The sequence below is a fragment of the Microcaecilia unicolor genome, chromosome 4 (genome assembly GCF_901765095.1).
Source record: "Microcaecilia unicolor chromosome 4, aMicUni1.1, whole genome shotgun sequence".
NCBI lineage: Eukaryota > Metazoa > Chordata > Amphibia > Gymnophiona > Siphonopidae > Microcaecilia > Microcaecilia unicolor.
Genome location: NC_044034.1, coordinates 218,099,522 through 218,115,164, shown reverse-complemented (window position 1 = coordinate 218,115,164; position 15,643 = coordinate 218,099,522). Strand labels below are relative to the sequence as shown.

The following is a 15,643-nucleotide window of genomic DNA, read 5'->3' as shown; positions in this document are numbered from 1 at the left end:
ATTGTTCTGTTCACCTGTCTTACCTAGATTGTAAGCTCTTTGAGCAGGGACTGACTTTTTTGTGTATGGTGTACAGCGCTGCGTATGCCTTATAGCGCTATAGAAATGTTAAATAGTAGTAGTAGCTTGGTAAAAGGGCCCCTATGTGCACTTCAAATCAGCACTGAAAATTTAACACTTAGGGCCAGATTCTATATAAGGCGCTTAAAAATCCGTGTGGTAAACACTTCTGGCTAAATGTATTCTATAAGCAGCACCTACATTTAGACACGGTATATAGAATACACTTAGTTGATATCCCAATTCCTAAAACTATGCGCCTCCATTTACATCAATGAAAACGTGGCGTAAATCCTTGCATGTAGATATACATGCACTGGGCCATATTCTATAACTCTGCATTTAAATTTTGGAACACCCATGAAACACCCATAACTATGCCCCTTTTGAACAGCATGCATTAGAATTTAGGTGCAGTTCATTACAGATTATGCTTAGTGAGTTGTGCGCTTATTAAGTCAATTGAGTTACTCGCATTGTTATAGAATATGCTTAGATTTCAGTGCAGAATGCTAGGCATGCTATATAGAATCCAGGGGTAAGCGTGATTCTATAAAGAGTATGTGCCCTTTATAGAACCATGCTTAGGCAAAAACTGTGCCTAACTGTAGGCGCCTACAATTAGGCCTACTATGAGGAAGCTTAAATGTTGGCGACTACAGTTAGACATCATTTGACCATATTCTATATCTATCCACAAAACATTTGGGAATGCCCCCCAAAATGCCCCTATCTGTGCCCCCAAATATGAACGTGCATTAGGATTTACACGCACATCATTATATAATACGATATGTACGTAAATCCTAATTATTGCCAATTAGTGCTAATTGGTTATCACCCAATCAGCATTGATTAGTTCGTTACTCAATTATGTTAGGTGCGTTAAATTGGGCCCATGTCCAATTTAACGCACGTAACTCATAGCGTCATATATGGAATCTGGCCACAGGTGCATTTCTATAAGGTAGCACCTAAGAGTCAGAGCATCTAACTGCAAAGGAGGAGTACAAGTGGGAGAAGAGTATGAGCAGGCCATGGGTGTGTCTCCTAGTTACACGCGTAGCTTATAGAACACTATACATTAGGAAAGCCAACTTATACCTGCCATGGACATGGCATGAGGTGTTGCCTACATATGGGCTTGTCAATACCGACAAACACTAGTATTCTATAAAACAGAATCCTGGTTCCAAGAGGCCACTATAGAATTGGCCCTATGCACATGTCATTTGGCACCTAAACTTGGGCACTTATTTCTAGAATTGTCCCCTAAGAGGTAGATTCAGTACATAGTGTGAAAAAATTGGTCCTGAAAAAAATTGGCACTGAATGTCGTTTTATAAAGGACACTCCAAGTTGGGCACCCTTTACAGAATAGCGCTTAGCATTGGGATCTGCGGCCAATTATTTTATAGCGTGGCACTAACCCAGCAGTAATCAGGCATCACCGTGTGCTGCCCAGTTACCACGGGGTTACTGTGGGAGCCCTTGCTGCCACCTCAATGGTTGGCAGTAAGTGCTCCCACCTCCCCCATGCTCACGTGGTAAGAGTAATCTTACCGCATGGCCATTTTGTTAGGGGCTTTTTACCCTCTGCTGTGAAAAGGGCCCTGGCGCATGGGAAAAACAGCCTTCACCATTACCGCAGGGCCCTTTATCCTGAAGTTTAGTAAAAGGACCTCAATGTTAGGTGCCATATATAAAATTCCCTAGTAAGTGTTTAACGTGGTTTAGAAAATGGGCCCTTTTCTGTCCTTCATTTTTTTTTCATAATACTCCCCTCTGTTGTATAAAGAGTGAATTCTAAGTGGTCAACTGCTTATTGTCAGCATGACTGAGTTCTGACTAGGGGACCTTTTTACTAAGCCGTGGTAGGAACTAGCAAGTGAATACAAGTCGCCAAAAAGCACTGCCACGGATGCACTGAGGCATCCAGCAGTAGTGTACCCATCAGCATGACCATGGGCAGAGAGTAGGTGTGACTTGCACTAATTGGGTAGTGTGGGCACATTGCTGCACGCTGCCCAATTACCATGGGGTTAGTGAGGGAACCCTAAGCCCCTAAAAAATAGGTGATGGTAAGGGCTCCCGCGTAATGGACATGCACTAATTGGGAAATTAAACTGTGGCCATTAAAGAAAAATATACAAATGTGGCCATTTTGCTGCCATGCTGAAAGTGGCACAGTGTGTGGGAAATCCACGCACCAACAATAGCACCAGACACTTTTTAATGTGGCTTAGTAAAAGGGCCCCTAGAGAGTATAGAGCCCTAAAATTGTCATCTCATTTAGTTTCCTGTGTGATTTAAGGACATTTTCATTTTGTTTGAGCTATTTTGTTTTTTAATTTCTTTCATTTCAGGAGCAATATTAGTAGTGTACGCTCTTTCGTATACAGTCTTCTGAAACAGCGCCCACTACTGGCAAAGTGTGTGCATTATTTGCAAACAGCATGCATTTTTTTCAGGCATTATCATGAAAGTGCTTGGCCTTGCATGCACTATTGGGGAAGAGGCATGCTCTTTCAAAAGAGTGTGCATTGTTTAAAACAGGAAAAATTGGGGGTTTGTTCCTACTGTTTCAGGCAAAAAATGACACAAAACATCATTTAAATGTTTCCATATTGTTTCAAATGAATGCACTAGTAGTGACCCATCAGGTTTTTTTTAACATAGCGGGTTAATAATGTCCAGTGAAATTAAAAGGGAATCAAAGAGAGCAAAATAGATAATATATTGAAACTGGACCCATAACAGAGTTGAGAGAAAGAGTTCAGTGTCAATATATTATATATTATATGTTACCTCATTTGTTCTGAGTTCATGACACTAGCTTATTTTGTCATTAATGAGAAGACATTCTTTACGTACGTCATAATAGGACCTAGGATTCACCAATCCATGACAATCAGCAAAAGGTCCCGTGGTGCTGGTCAGCAAATTGCACCAATGTTGAGCGTATTTCTCTGCAGAATGGAATAAGTGAAACACACTGATGTTATAGTTCCTCAGTGCTGTACTTTAAACATGCACCAACCAGAGAAATTTCTACAGATCCACATTATCTATAAGCAGTTCAGCCAACCTGGCTTTTGGCATTCACTGCAGTCATAAAATTGCCAACATTCTGTGAGTAGTTCATTTTCCTGATTAATGAGCATTGGGGGAAATTCTATAACAATGCACCTAAATTGTGGCTTCTCCTTCCTTTATAAAATATTAAGTATATACACGTATATACATGTATATGCCAACCATAAAGCCAATGCAAGTAGTCGCGTCTAGTTGCCAGCGATGTAAGTTTGGGCATTTCCAATGCACCACCCTGGCTCCACCCATATATGTAGCCTGCCTGTGAAATATTCGCTCTACAAGACATGAGCGGAGTTACAGAACAAGGCTTAGATGGATTTTGGGCATTTATACATGTGCTCACATATGTACATAATCCAGAATGCTAATCATTTATGTGTGTATCTAGTAATGTACATATTATTTCCTTCATTTTAGAATGATCCCTAAATTTTAGAAATATGAATCCGGGTCACCTAGGATCTGGAAAAGGTCACTATTTGGCAGAGAGAAAAATGCCATTTAATGTCAATGTCTGAGCTGTTGTACCACATGTTCAAAACATTCCTGTCTAGACTGGATCATTGGAATGTTTCCTCTCTCTTCTTACAGGATAGCTCATATCACCAAGCCTGGATTGTGGAATAAGCAACATAGGCAAGTGCCTCCAGGGCCAACTTCTGATAGGTACTAGCATTTTGCTATCACTGGCACACTTCTATCTGAGCCAGCACTGCTGTCTCCTTCAGTTGTCAGGTCCTGAAGCAGTGGCAGCAGCAAATATACATTAGAGATTCAGTGTGAGGCCTGCAAGCCCTCATGCTCTGGATAGTCCCTGTTGTGCTTCACTCCCTTGTGTGAGAGGAGGAGAACAGAACATGGAGCTCTACAGGGCCTGTCCACAATACAAGGACTTACAAGCCCCAGACTGAATCTTTGAAATGCATTTGCTGCTGCCACTGCTCTGGGTCTGAGGAGAAGGTAAGAGGAGATGCAGGAAGAGTGCAAAGGCAGAGGGTGGAGAGAAAAGCAGACCACTTCTTTCTCTCATCCTTTCCCTACTGCCAAAGGACAGACTCAGAGGGGACTGGAGCACTTCTTTCCTATTCCCCATTGCCTATATGTGCTCAGAAAGAAAATATGATCCTGAATATCATCAGGTTGGATTTATACTAAACTTTTTATGCACATTCTTAACATACACCACATTTTACCCATAGTCTAGTCTGAAAATCCAGACAGTGTATATTCTTTAATTCATTTGTAATTCTTATGTTATCACATACATTCTTTGTCTAGGATTAATTTAATTTAACTCTGACATTTATAATCTGCTTCACCATCAAGTTCTAGGAGGAGACAAATTCAGATTGAAAAAGTACAATTGAGTAAATAAGGCCAAGAATGCTATAATGGCTGTGTATCGCTCCATGGTGCAACCTCACCTTTAGTACTGTGCTCAGTTCTGGTTGCCGTATCTCATAAAAGATACAGCAGAATTAGAAAAAATTCTAAGAAATGCGACCAAAATGATAAAGGGAATGGAACTCCTGTCATATGAAGAAAGGCTGAAGAAGTTAGGGCTCTTCAGTTTGGAAAAGAAACAGCTGAGGGGAAATATGACGGAGGCATAAAAATTCCTGAGTAACGAGTGAAAGTGAATCGTTTTTTACTCTTTCAAAAAGACTAGACACTCGATGAAGTTACATTGAAATAATTTTAAAAACAAATATGGAGAAAATATTTTTTCACTCAACAAATAGTTAAGCTCTGAAACTCGTTGCCAGAGGATGTGGTAACAGAGGTTAGAATATCTGGGTTTAAAAATGTTTGGACATGTTCCGGGAGGGAAAGTCCATAGTCTGCTATTGAGATAGATATGGGAGAAGTCACTGCTTGCCTTGGGATTGGTAGCATGAAATGTTGCTACTATTTGTACAGATTTGTACGCACAAATTTTTGTGCATGCCTGAGATGCGTACGCAAATTAATTGAATAATGAGCTCTGAACCATCAATAATTGGGTGCTAACAACCAATTATTGATATTAATTGGCATCAATTAAAATGTGTGCGCACATCTGGCTATGCACTATTCTATAAGGCAGGGTGCCCAACTCTCATAACGCATATCTCAAAAGGGGGTGTGGCCATGGGAGGGACATGGGCATATTAGAGATGTTCCAAAAAGTTACCCGTGTTGTTTTGAAAAACTGGGCACCAGCATATACACCAGGGTTCAGCAGGCATAAGTAAGCCTGGTGCCCAAAGTTAGGGCATGGACATCAGTTCTAAGCACTATTCTATAAAAGGCACACACCTTTTATAGAATCTGGCCCACGGGGGTCGTATGCGTGCAATTCTATCTTATGCATATTCATTATACATTACAAATAATAGGGTAAAATGTTGTACAATAGTCGTATTATTTGTAGCTACCACAATTATAATAACAACTATTTCAAAATATTAATCTTTATTATATTCAAACCATCCCTTCATATAAATATTACAATCTTAAAATTTTAACACTTTGCTGTTCTAATAAATATGATTCCAACTCACAATAAACACCCTCATTTCAACCCCCCTCAAATCAATCCTTCACAAATATGGGACCACAAAATGGAGTATTCGTCTCTACATTTCTTTTGAGAATAGTTCAAACAACAGCACCACTGCTGAACATATATCCAAATGTCTCATGCAATTTTCCAAACACTGCGACTTCCGATTACTACATCCCACATAAAGGGTTTCAAAGCTGAAACTTTAATTACTCACGTTCTCTTCACTTCAATATTGTCGGTGCCACACCTTGCAACACTTGAGAGGTAATCCTTCGGCGTCAACGACAGATGACAAGCATATGACTATACTCCAAAATTGTTCCTCTCTCTTTTTTGTGAGTTGAAATCATATTTAGAACAGCAAAGTGTTAAAATTTTAAGATTGTAATATTTATATGAAGGGATGGTTTTGGATATAGTAAAGATTAATTTTTCAAAATAGTTGTTATTATAACTGTAGTAGATGTATATTCATTAGGGATATTTTAAACAGCTGACTCATTTGTGGCCCTCAACAATCATGAATGACTATCACTGAACTAGACAGTAGTATTTCTTTTGGATTTGTTGCTTGATGCTTGTGTTTTTGGTTCTGCCATCTTTTCTTTACAGCTTGTTTACTGTTATGTTATTGTGTGTTTTATGTAATGCGTTTAATGATTGTATATCATCTAGAACTTCTGGACAATGGATTTAGATACAGAAATGAAACTTAATTCCTTCAGAGTTTGTTGGATCACAATATGAACAAAAAATGGAATTAAAAAACAAATACACATTTTGCTAGCCTCCAGCGTCTACTGGACTCTTACCATTTTCTATACTAAGACTGCAGGGGTTTTCAAAACTGTTTTCAATGTTACGGCAGTTAGACTGGGTTCTCCAGCCATTAGCAAACGAGGCCCCAGTTCCTTCAATTACTCCATTGTAGGCTGTGAAATCATCTTTTGGAATATCGTTGAAATTTCCACAGAGACCTATTAAGAAGAGCAAACCCACTGTTAGCATTGACATCCAATGAAAGGAAATTCTCTTGTACGAGATGAAGAAAAATCTGTAATTATGTCAATCACCCTTACCACATGTCTTTTCTCTGTAAGATGAGTCCAAGTTCAAGTAGACTTGCATGATGGGTATTAGTTGGATCTGTAATTGGAGGCCTATATTAGTCTGTACAATGATGAAGAAGTTTGAGGGCCTGAAAATGGTGAAGTCAGCTATGGATAGAAAAGGAGCAAAAAATCAGATATTTCAAGGTAAACAAAACTGCAAAAAAAAAACCTTTGTATTATATCAAGTTACCACATGTTAATAACTCCAGTGATAAATTAAGTTATGGTAAATTTTTACCACAGCTTAGTAACTTCCCCCAAGTCTGATTATATGAAAACTCATGGCCGGCTCGCAATATAGAGAAACTTTATGTTTGCATGTTATATTAGCTCGTGGTGAAGACCCGGTTTTGCATCAGATTGCAGCCATCTCAACGCACCTTGGTTCCACACAATTTGATTGAGGTATGTGGTGCATGTGACCCCTGAGGCAGTCTGCTTCCTATTGAAACATGGTCCCGTGTCAGATCTCTTTCATGTGAGGTGTTTTATCTACTACTACTACTACTACTTAACATTTCTAAAGCGCTACTAGGGTTACGCAGCACTGAACAATTTAACATAGAAGGACAGTCCCTGCTCAAAGAGCTTACAATCTAAAGGACACATGAACAGTCAGTCTGATAGGGGCAGTCAAATTGGGGCAGTCTGGATTTCCTGAAAGGTAAGAGTTAGGTGCCGAACGCAGCATTGAAGAGGTGGACTTTAAGCAAAGACTTGAAGATGGGCAGGGAGGGGAGGTATTTTATCAATACATATTTTACATCACTCACTGGCTGCTAGAGGTTTGTTTGGTCTACCCCTGCTACTCTATTGTCTGGGTAATTTTATAAACCATCTATGTCTATTCTAAGTGTGAAAATGGCCTCTTATAAAAATTAGGTCATGCCTAAAAGTACGAGTGTGGTACAAGTGGGGGCAGAGGCATGTGCAAGCGCAGAGTTTAGGCAAACTATGACTAGGGGACGCAACATATGAATGACTACATTTACAGTGCATGCTAATATTTACACCTGCTCTCGAGCAGGCGTAATGTCTGAGACTTGAACGTAGGCTCTATTGCTGATGGATTGTCTCTACTATTTTACAAACCATATACGGAGGTGCTTATGTGCCTTTATAAAATAGTACCAAAACAGGCATCCATCTTCCTGCTCACTGTACCTAGGGGCCCTGTTATAAAACTCCCCCTATAAAGCTAAGATTGTCATAGATATATGTGGCTGTTTAAATGATACAATATTGGTTTACGATAATGACACTGTGACACTGTGAATGATCCACAATACAGGTAAATAGTCTTTACTGGACTGTGCACTGTTTGACTGCAAGCAACAGGGGCCCTGTTTACTAAGGTGTGCTAGCGTTTTTAGTGCATGCTAACACTAGAGACACCCATAGGAATATATGGGTGTCTCTAGTGTTAGCGTGCGCTAATTTTTAGCATGCACTAAAAATGCTAGCGCACCTATAGCACAGCTTAGTAAACAGGGCCCTAGGCTTTTTAAAGTGGATTAATTTGTTTGCTACCCCAAAGTTCAATCCTAAAATACAACAGGTACATATGTTGGTCTGCAAGATGAAAATGAGAAAAATGTAGGGAAAACACCAAAACACACATAGAGGAGGAAACCTGGTGCAAAAAGAATTCCTCTATGGGAGAAAAAGGACTTATCCTTAAAATAAGAATTTCAAACATTTAATAAACGTTCAGTACACAAAATAAAACTTCTCATATGTTGAAACAAAAATCCTTGCTATATTTTCAACAGATAAAAATGAGGACCAAATAAGAAAATGAATCACTAAATTCACTGCAGAAGGCTTGAGAGAACTGAGTTACAGTGATAATCCAGACAGGTTCTAGTAGCAGAACTCACCAGTAGAGATGGGAAGCTGGATATAAACCATGTTCATGAATACACTGCCACTGGATTGAATAAGAAGAGTCTGGCAGAATATGGAAAGAAGACAATTAAAATACCTGGCAGAGAAATGCAAGTGAATGTATATTATTCTTACATCCTTGACTATGCAGAAGAAGGCAGGTTTATTATGTGGCACTACAAACATTATTTCTTAGTGATCCATTGCATTTTTCTGCATGTGTGATTCCATTAAGTTTCAGTCACTTACTGTCTGTCCTTTGTTGAGAATGAGTGCAACACTCTTCAAGCATGTTTCTGTGTCTGTCACTCCACATGGATAAAGTTCTCCAATAACAGAAAATGTGTCCCCATGGCAATGCTGAAAATTCAAACATATAACATTGCAAGTTAATAGCAGTGAACCCAAGGTACTGAAAATTTACAGCAGGGAATCAAAGGCATTGGGATCATAAAACACAGAGCCAAAGATACCAAGAGGGGCATAATCGAAAGGGACACCCAGGTTTTGCTGAGGACGTCCTTGTAAAATGTCCCGGCGAAGGGGCGGGGAAACCTGTATTATTGAAACAAGATGGGCGGCCATCTTTCGTTTCGATAATATGGTCGGGGACGCCAAAATCTTGACATTTAGGTCGTCCCTAGAGATGGTCGTCCCTAGATTTGGTTGTTTCTGATTTTCAGCGATAATGGAAACTAAGTACGCCCATCTCAGAAATGACCAAATGCAAGCCCTTTGGTCATGGGAGGAGCCAGCATTCGTATGCCCTGGTTCCCCTGACATGCCAGGACACCAACTGGGCACCCTAGGGGGCCCTGCAGTGGACTTCATAAATTGCTCCCAGGTACATAGCTCCCTTACCGTGTGTGCTGAGCTCCCCAACCCCCCCAAAAAACCCACTACCCACAACTATACACCACTACCATAGCCCTTACAGGTGAAGGGGGGCACCTACATGTAGGTACAGTGGGTTTCTGGTGGGTTTTGGAGGGCTCATATTTACCACCACAAGTGTAACAGGTAGGGGGGATGGGCCTGGGTCCGCCTGCCTGAAGTGCACTGCACCCACTACTACAACTGCTCCAGGTACCTGCATACTGCTGCGATGGACCTTATGACATTTGAGGCTGGCATAGAGGCTGGAACGACATATTTTTAAAGTTGTTTTTTGAGGGTGGGAGAGGGTTAGTGACCACTGGGTGAGTAAGGGGAGGTGATCCCCAATTCTCTCCGGTGGTCATCTGGTCAGTTCGGGCACCTTTTTGTGCCTTGGTTGTAAGAAAAACAGGACCAGGTAAAGTCGTCCGAATGCTAGTCATGGACGCCTTTTTTTCCATTATGGGTCGAGGACACCCATGTGTTAGGCACGTCCAAGTCCCGCCTTCGCTACGCCTCCGACATGCCCCCGTGAACTTTGGTCCTACCGCCTGGATAGCATGTGAGACCTTAGTGCTAAGTCAATGGGTGGCGGTAAGGTCTCAGGCCGAAAATGGACGTGTGCTAGTTTTTATTGTGCCGCACGTCCATTTTCCGGCCCCTTTTCTTCCAGGACGCGGTAAAAACTGGCCCAGTGCGCACCCAAAAGACACTGCGGCTTAGTAAAAGGGCCCCTTAGTGTATGTAAGAGGAAAGAGAAATCTGCTTTCCCATGCAGTGAGTTTTCCCTTCCCTGACAGCTCTATTCCCAAAACCTGCACAGCTAAGACCATAGTGAGAGTCACATTTTTGTTCACCTTGGATATGACATAGCTGCATTGTCCATGGATGGTGTAATGAGTGTCATCATAAGTCGTGATGTGAGAACCTCCTTCTATAGCGCAGGTTGCAGAGCATGGAAAGTCCTGGCAGTTCCACAGGCCTCCAGTACAAACACTGAACGGAAATGATAGAGGCAGTAATGAAATGGCTAAGATAAACACAAGTCTTGGTCCATACATATTACATTAGGTGTTTGTTAGCTGAAAGATACAACTAATGATCTCTAAGGTAACAGATCAACATTCCTTTTTTTCTTCTATGTTGAAACAAGAAGAAATATGACTTATGCTGAGGCTACTATCTATACACCCCAGGAACCACATTTTCCAAGATAACTGCACATATATACTAATTACTGGGAAAGAAAATATTACTTCAAATTTATCCAGCACAGTTTCACAATGGTCTTCTGAGGGTTCTTCCTGTGCGCTAAGGCCATTTATACCACAGCAATAAAAAGGTTGATTTTTTTACTTGTTGTATTAACGGCCATGCCTTAATGTTGCCATTAGTGCATGGCCATTAAAAAAATTACCATGTGAGTACTCACCGCCACCCATTTCATAAGCAGTAAGGGTAATCCTGCACTAATCAGTGCATTTATATTACTGTGTGCTAATTGATTAGTGCAGGAAAGCCTATTGCCCGCTCTCCACCCCCTGGCATGCCCCTCAAAATCAGCATGTGGTTAGCATGCGCTGATTTGACACTTATCATAGGATGCCTGAGTTTGTCCTGTGGTACGCCATTTTAAGCTGTGTTAGGCACACGGTAACGCCTAATGTAGCTTAGTGAAAGGGCCTCTTAATGTTTCTTGAATTTCTGTTCCAAAGGTGCAGTAAAAACAGAACATACTGGACAGTTTTACTCTGATAAGATAAGACAAATAATTATTAATCCAAATACCTGAAATTACTCAAAGCAACTGTGAAATCAGTTACTTATTCAAGTCTTTTCTATTTAGGTTTACTAAAGGTGATTTTTTTCAATCAATTAATTTTTTTTTTTAGTGGACATTGCATCTGTTTAGACTTAAATCTGAGGCAAGCGTCCTATAAGGTTTTTCTCATTTTCACCGTTATTGGCTAATATTTTGCATGCATGAATACCATTCATGTGCATCATTTGCACAGGGCCCATTGTATAAAATGGGTCCTGAGGCAAATAATACCCATTAATGGTGTTTTCACATGCAGATAGTAATTAACCCTGTGTCTGCTAGATTAGGAGGAAATGAAATATAAAGAAACTGATTCGATATTAGCAAGATAAAGCAACCAAGCATGAAAACACAGCAGAAGGGGATTTACCAGGAGCGGCAGGAGGTAGAATATCCTGCTCCTGGAGCAAAACTCTCGCCATTGTATGTACAAAAGCACTCCTCAAGGGGAATGCAGCCCGCATCACCGATGTCATCATATACAGTCCCTAAGGCAAGAGAAAAGATTCACTTCAATGATAAGCAGTTTGTGTGCCTCACACAGGGCATTTAGGCCTTGAGCTTGGACTTGCCTTGGGGACAGAAGCAGCCATCTATGCAGTGACTCTCACAGACATCCTGTCTCTCATGGTTCAGGCAAGTATCAGCACAACTGGAGCCACATTCCTGATACTGCATATTCATCGGGCATTGTTTAGCTGAAATGTAAAAAATAGCAACTGGTCAGAATTTAAGGAAAGGGTTTTCTACTCTGCTGAAACCAAGTTCTTCCTGTTCTCTTTAACCTGAGATTGATGCATCATATCTCAAAGTCTTATAGATGCAATACATAAAGCACTCAATTCTATAAATGGCGCAAAAGCACGCTAAGCTCTATTCTATCAACGGCGCACAAAGTTGGGCACTATTTATAGAATAGTGCTTAGCGCCGGGTCCACGCTAAATTTTAGGTGTGAGGATTTACACCAACTGATCCATGGTGCAAATACTCACACCTAAATTAAATTCTATAACACTGCACAAAAATCCTAGAAATGTCCCTGACCCGCCCATGTCCCTCCCATGGCCACACCCCCTTTTTGGAACCACACGGAAAAATTTACATGACAATACACGTCTTGTCCTTCCCAGCCTTAAACATCCCCACTACGAATCCATCAGGAACACTGCATTTTTCTTTCTCTCCCCCCCTATTTGGAATTTGCTTCCAATTTCTCTTCGGAGTGATTCTTTAAAATACTTTAAAATTAACTTGAAAACCTTTCAACAAGTTTTGAAGACAAGTGATGGGCCAGCTAGTATGAGATTTCTGTCTAATATACTATCCAGACCCTGCCCTTCTCTTCTTAAGTATGAATAAGTAAACTTTTCTATCATTATTTTGGCATTCTTTTTCCCTCAGTTTTTATTATAAGTATTAGTAGTAAATGTAAACCGCTGTGCTCTGCCTTGGCAGTTAGAGCGGTATAACAAGTCTCAATAAACACATAAATATATAAAGATGTGCACGTAAATTCCAATTAGTGCTGATAATTGATTGTTAGTGTCCAATTATTGATGCTAATTAGCTCATTAAGCAATTAAATTGCACACACAATTTGGGCAAATGCCCAAATTTGCACATGCAATTTAGATTTTTTTTCCTCACACCTTTGAGTGCTATGCATAGAATTAGGAAGAAACTGCTCAGGATGAGCAGCTCCTGCTGTCACCTGCTGCTCACTGGAGAGTTCTGCATTGAGAAAAGCCCCTATCTTCTCACTCCCTTCCCAAATTCCATCTCCCTTACACTGAAGGAAACCTGATTACCAGAACATGACTAGAAGACAGCAAATGCTATAAAATCAAAATGTTAGCGTTAAGTGCAAGAAGGATATGGTCCCAAGATGGCAAAGGCCACCTATGCAGGACATTTTCTTTCAAAAGTGTTTCTGCAGATAGTCTCAAACCTAGTCCTGTAGGTCCCCTAGCCAGTCAGGTTTTCAGGATATCTGCAATGAATCTCATTTCTCTCATGAATATTGTGATAAACACAGTGGTTGCCCTACCCTGAGGAGGCCGCCAGAGGGCGCTCTTCTACCAGAACCATGAAAATGGTTCCCTAGAGGGCGCTCCAATTGAGACATCAGGGTAATGACCTAAAGGGGCCAGCAGAGGGAGCTCCAGCTAAGGCCTGTTAAGAAAAGGGCACCCAGAAGGCTCTGGACTCTTCCAGAATGGGGAGGAGGGGCCCAGAAGGGGTGGGGTGGGCTATTAGCAGCCCTATATAAACAGTACCTCCTGAGAAGCTAAGGAGAGAAGAGAGGGGAACCTGGTGCCTGGGAAGCCTGCTGGAGGAGGAGTACCTGGAAGAGGGAATAGAGAGCGAGAAGGAGACCCTAAAAGTGAAGGTACTTACTAGGCCATATGGTGGATGGACTTGTGAACCGGGCCACGTGTTGATGGACTTGTGACTTATTTAAAATGAACTAACAGCCGTGGGGTGGAGGATAGGACTGTAAGGTCAATGAGAGTGAAGAACGTCCTATCCAGGGGTATTGGCTGTTTTACACTGAGACCCCTGTCTCACAAAGTAAAGGGGCTCAGTCAGTGTATTTGCAAGTGAATGATACTTGGAGAGGTGTTGTTCCCCCACAAGACTGAATCCAAGTCCTAATAAATTGAATTTGCATATGTTGACTGCCAAATTTGCATATTTGTGAAGTCTGGAGAATCCGTTTGAGAGTCCCAGGGAAAGTACCGTGGGTCACTGGTCATGAACCAGAGGAGTGACTGAGGCACATGTGACATAACGGAGAGGGATTTCAAGCAGGAGGAAAGTACGGCAGAGCAGTCACCCTGAGTAAGGGAGGAGCCCAGGATATTGAGGTGGGTGCTTGCCAGTGAGCAGGAGAAGACCAGCTGGAGTCCTGCTCAGGAGCCTGGGGGTAAGTGAGGCCAGGGTAAGAGCAGGAAGGGCATGAGTTTTACAAACTGTTCTGAAGCCAAATGCTAGAAAGCCTCAAGAGGGCTTAGCTTAAGAATACCCTGAGGGGGATTATAAAAGAAACCACTTTGTTTTGAACTGTTTGCTTCTAAGCTGTTTTCCTGGAATTACCAGGGATTTACAACTGGTTGTTTTGAACTGCTTTGGTTGGAACTGCCTGGGGCTGAGCCATTTGCCTCATCAATAGCTTGGCTTGGGAGCCAAGAGAACTCCGAGGAGACTGGCAAGTGAGACCCCAGCCAGCAGAGGGCTGCATTTCAGAATCACCCAGTGGCCGGGAGCTTTACAATATTCATTGTGGATATCCTGAAAAACTGACTGGCTGGGGGGCCTCATAAGCACATAAGCATCACCATGCGGGAAAAGACCCAAGGTCCATGAAGCCCAGCACTCCGTCTCCGACAGCGGCCAATCCAGGCCCCAAGAACCTGGCAAGAACCCCAAATTCAATAACTATCAATGGACTTTTCCTTCAGGAATCTGTCCCGGACCAGGTTTGGGAACCACTGAGTTAGACGATGGTATACCAGTGCTCATGGAGAAGTTAGTGTGATAAGTCAGCTTTACACATCTATCTTGATAGATATTAAGGGGTCCTTTTAGAAAGGCATGGTAATGTTTTTAGTGCACGCTGATTAGCGTTCCCTAAATGCTAGAGACACCATAGGAATATATGGGCATCTCTAGCATTTTGCGCATGCTTATTTTTAGCGTGCGCTAAAAACGCTATCACACCTTTGTAAAAAGATCCCTTAGTGATGTATCTGGGTAATTGTGATTGTGATGCAGGCACTCCATCTGCATCACTTTGCTTTACTTTCTGCATTGTCTGTGCATATTGGGATTTTTTGCCTTATATGAGACCATATTGATGTTTTCTAACTGAATATAGCATTTCCATAAAAACAAAGTTGGGAAAAAATATTTGTGACCTGATATTTGATTTAATCAGCTAGCAGAGGGTCCTGGCCATTTAAATTGCCTCTCTAGGGCTAACCGTGCATTTCAGTGCCACTTAGCTGGATAGTGCTGCTGAAAGCGCCCAGGTAGCACCCAAGCCAAAACCGGCTACTTTTGCGGCATTCCAGGGGTGGAGTCAGAACTTAAACCGGTTAAGTGTGATATTCAGCACTTAACCTGTTAAAATTAACCACATAAATAGGACTGATTAAGTGCCCAATATTGCACTTAACCAGCTATATTTTGGCCAGCGCTGTATTCCAGGAAAATTCAGTGCCAGAGCCTAGACATGGCTC

General features: G+C 41.5%; 1 protein-coding gene across 1 annotated transcript in view; it reads right to left on the bottom strand.

Annotated features, from left to right (window-relative positions):
- The window catches only part of LOC115469670 (mucin-5AC-like), a 92,971-nt gene that overhangs the window by 44,853 nt on the left and 32,475 nt on the right, over positions 1–15,643 (bottom strand). Inside the window, exons 9-16 of the mRNA XM_030202458.1 lie at positions 11,974–12,099; positions 11,772–11,889; positions 10,437–10,575; positions 8,953–9,063; positions 8,697–8,766; positions 6,784–6,921; positions 6,517–6,681; positions 2,935–3,029 (exon numbers count right to left, since the gene is read on the bottom strand). Of these exons, the coding sequence (XP_030058318.1) occupies positions 2,935–3,029; positions 6,517–6,681; positions 6,784–6,921; positions 8,697–8,766; positions 8,953–9,063; positions 10,437–10,575; positions 11,772–11,889; positions 11,974–12,099 (962 nt within the window). The remainder of the gene's footprint in view (positions 1–2,934; positions 3,030–6,516; positions 6,682–6,783; positions 6,922–8,696; positions 8,767–8,952; positions 9,064–10,436; positions 10,576–11,771; positions 11,890–11,973; positions 12,100–15,643) is intronic.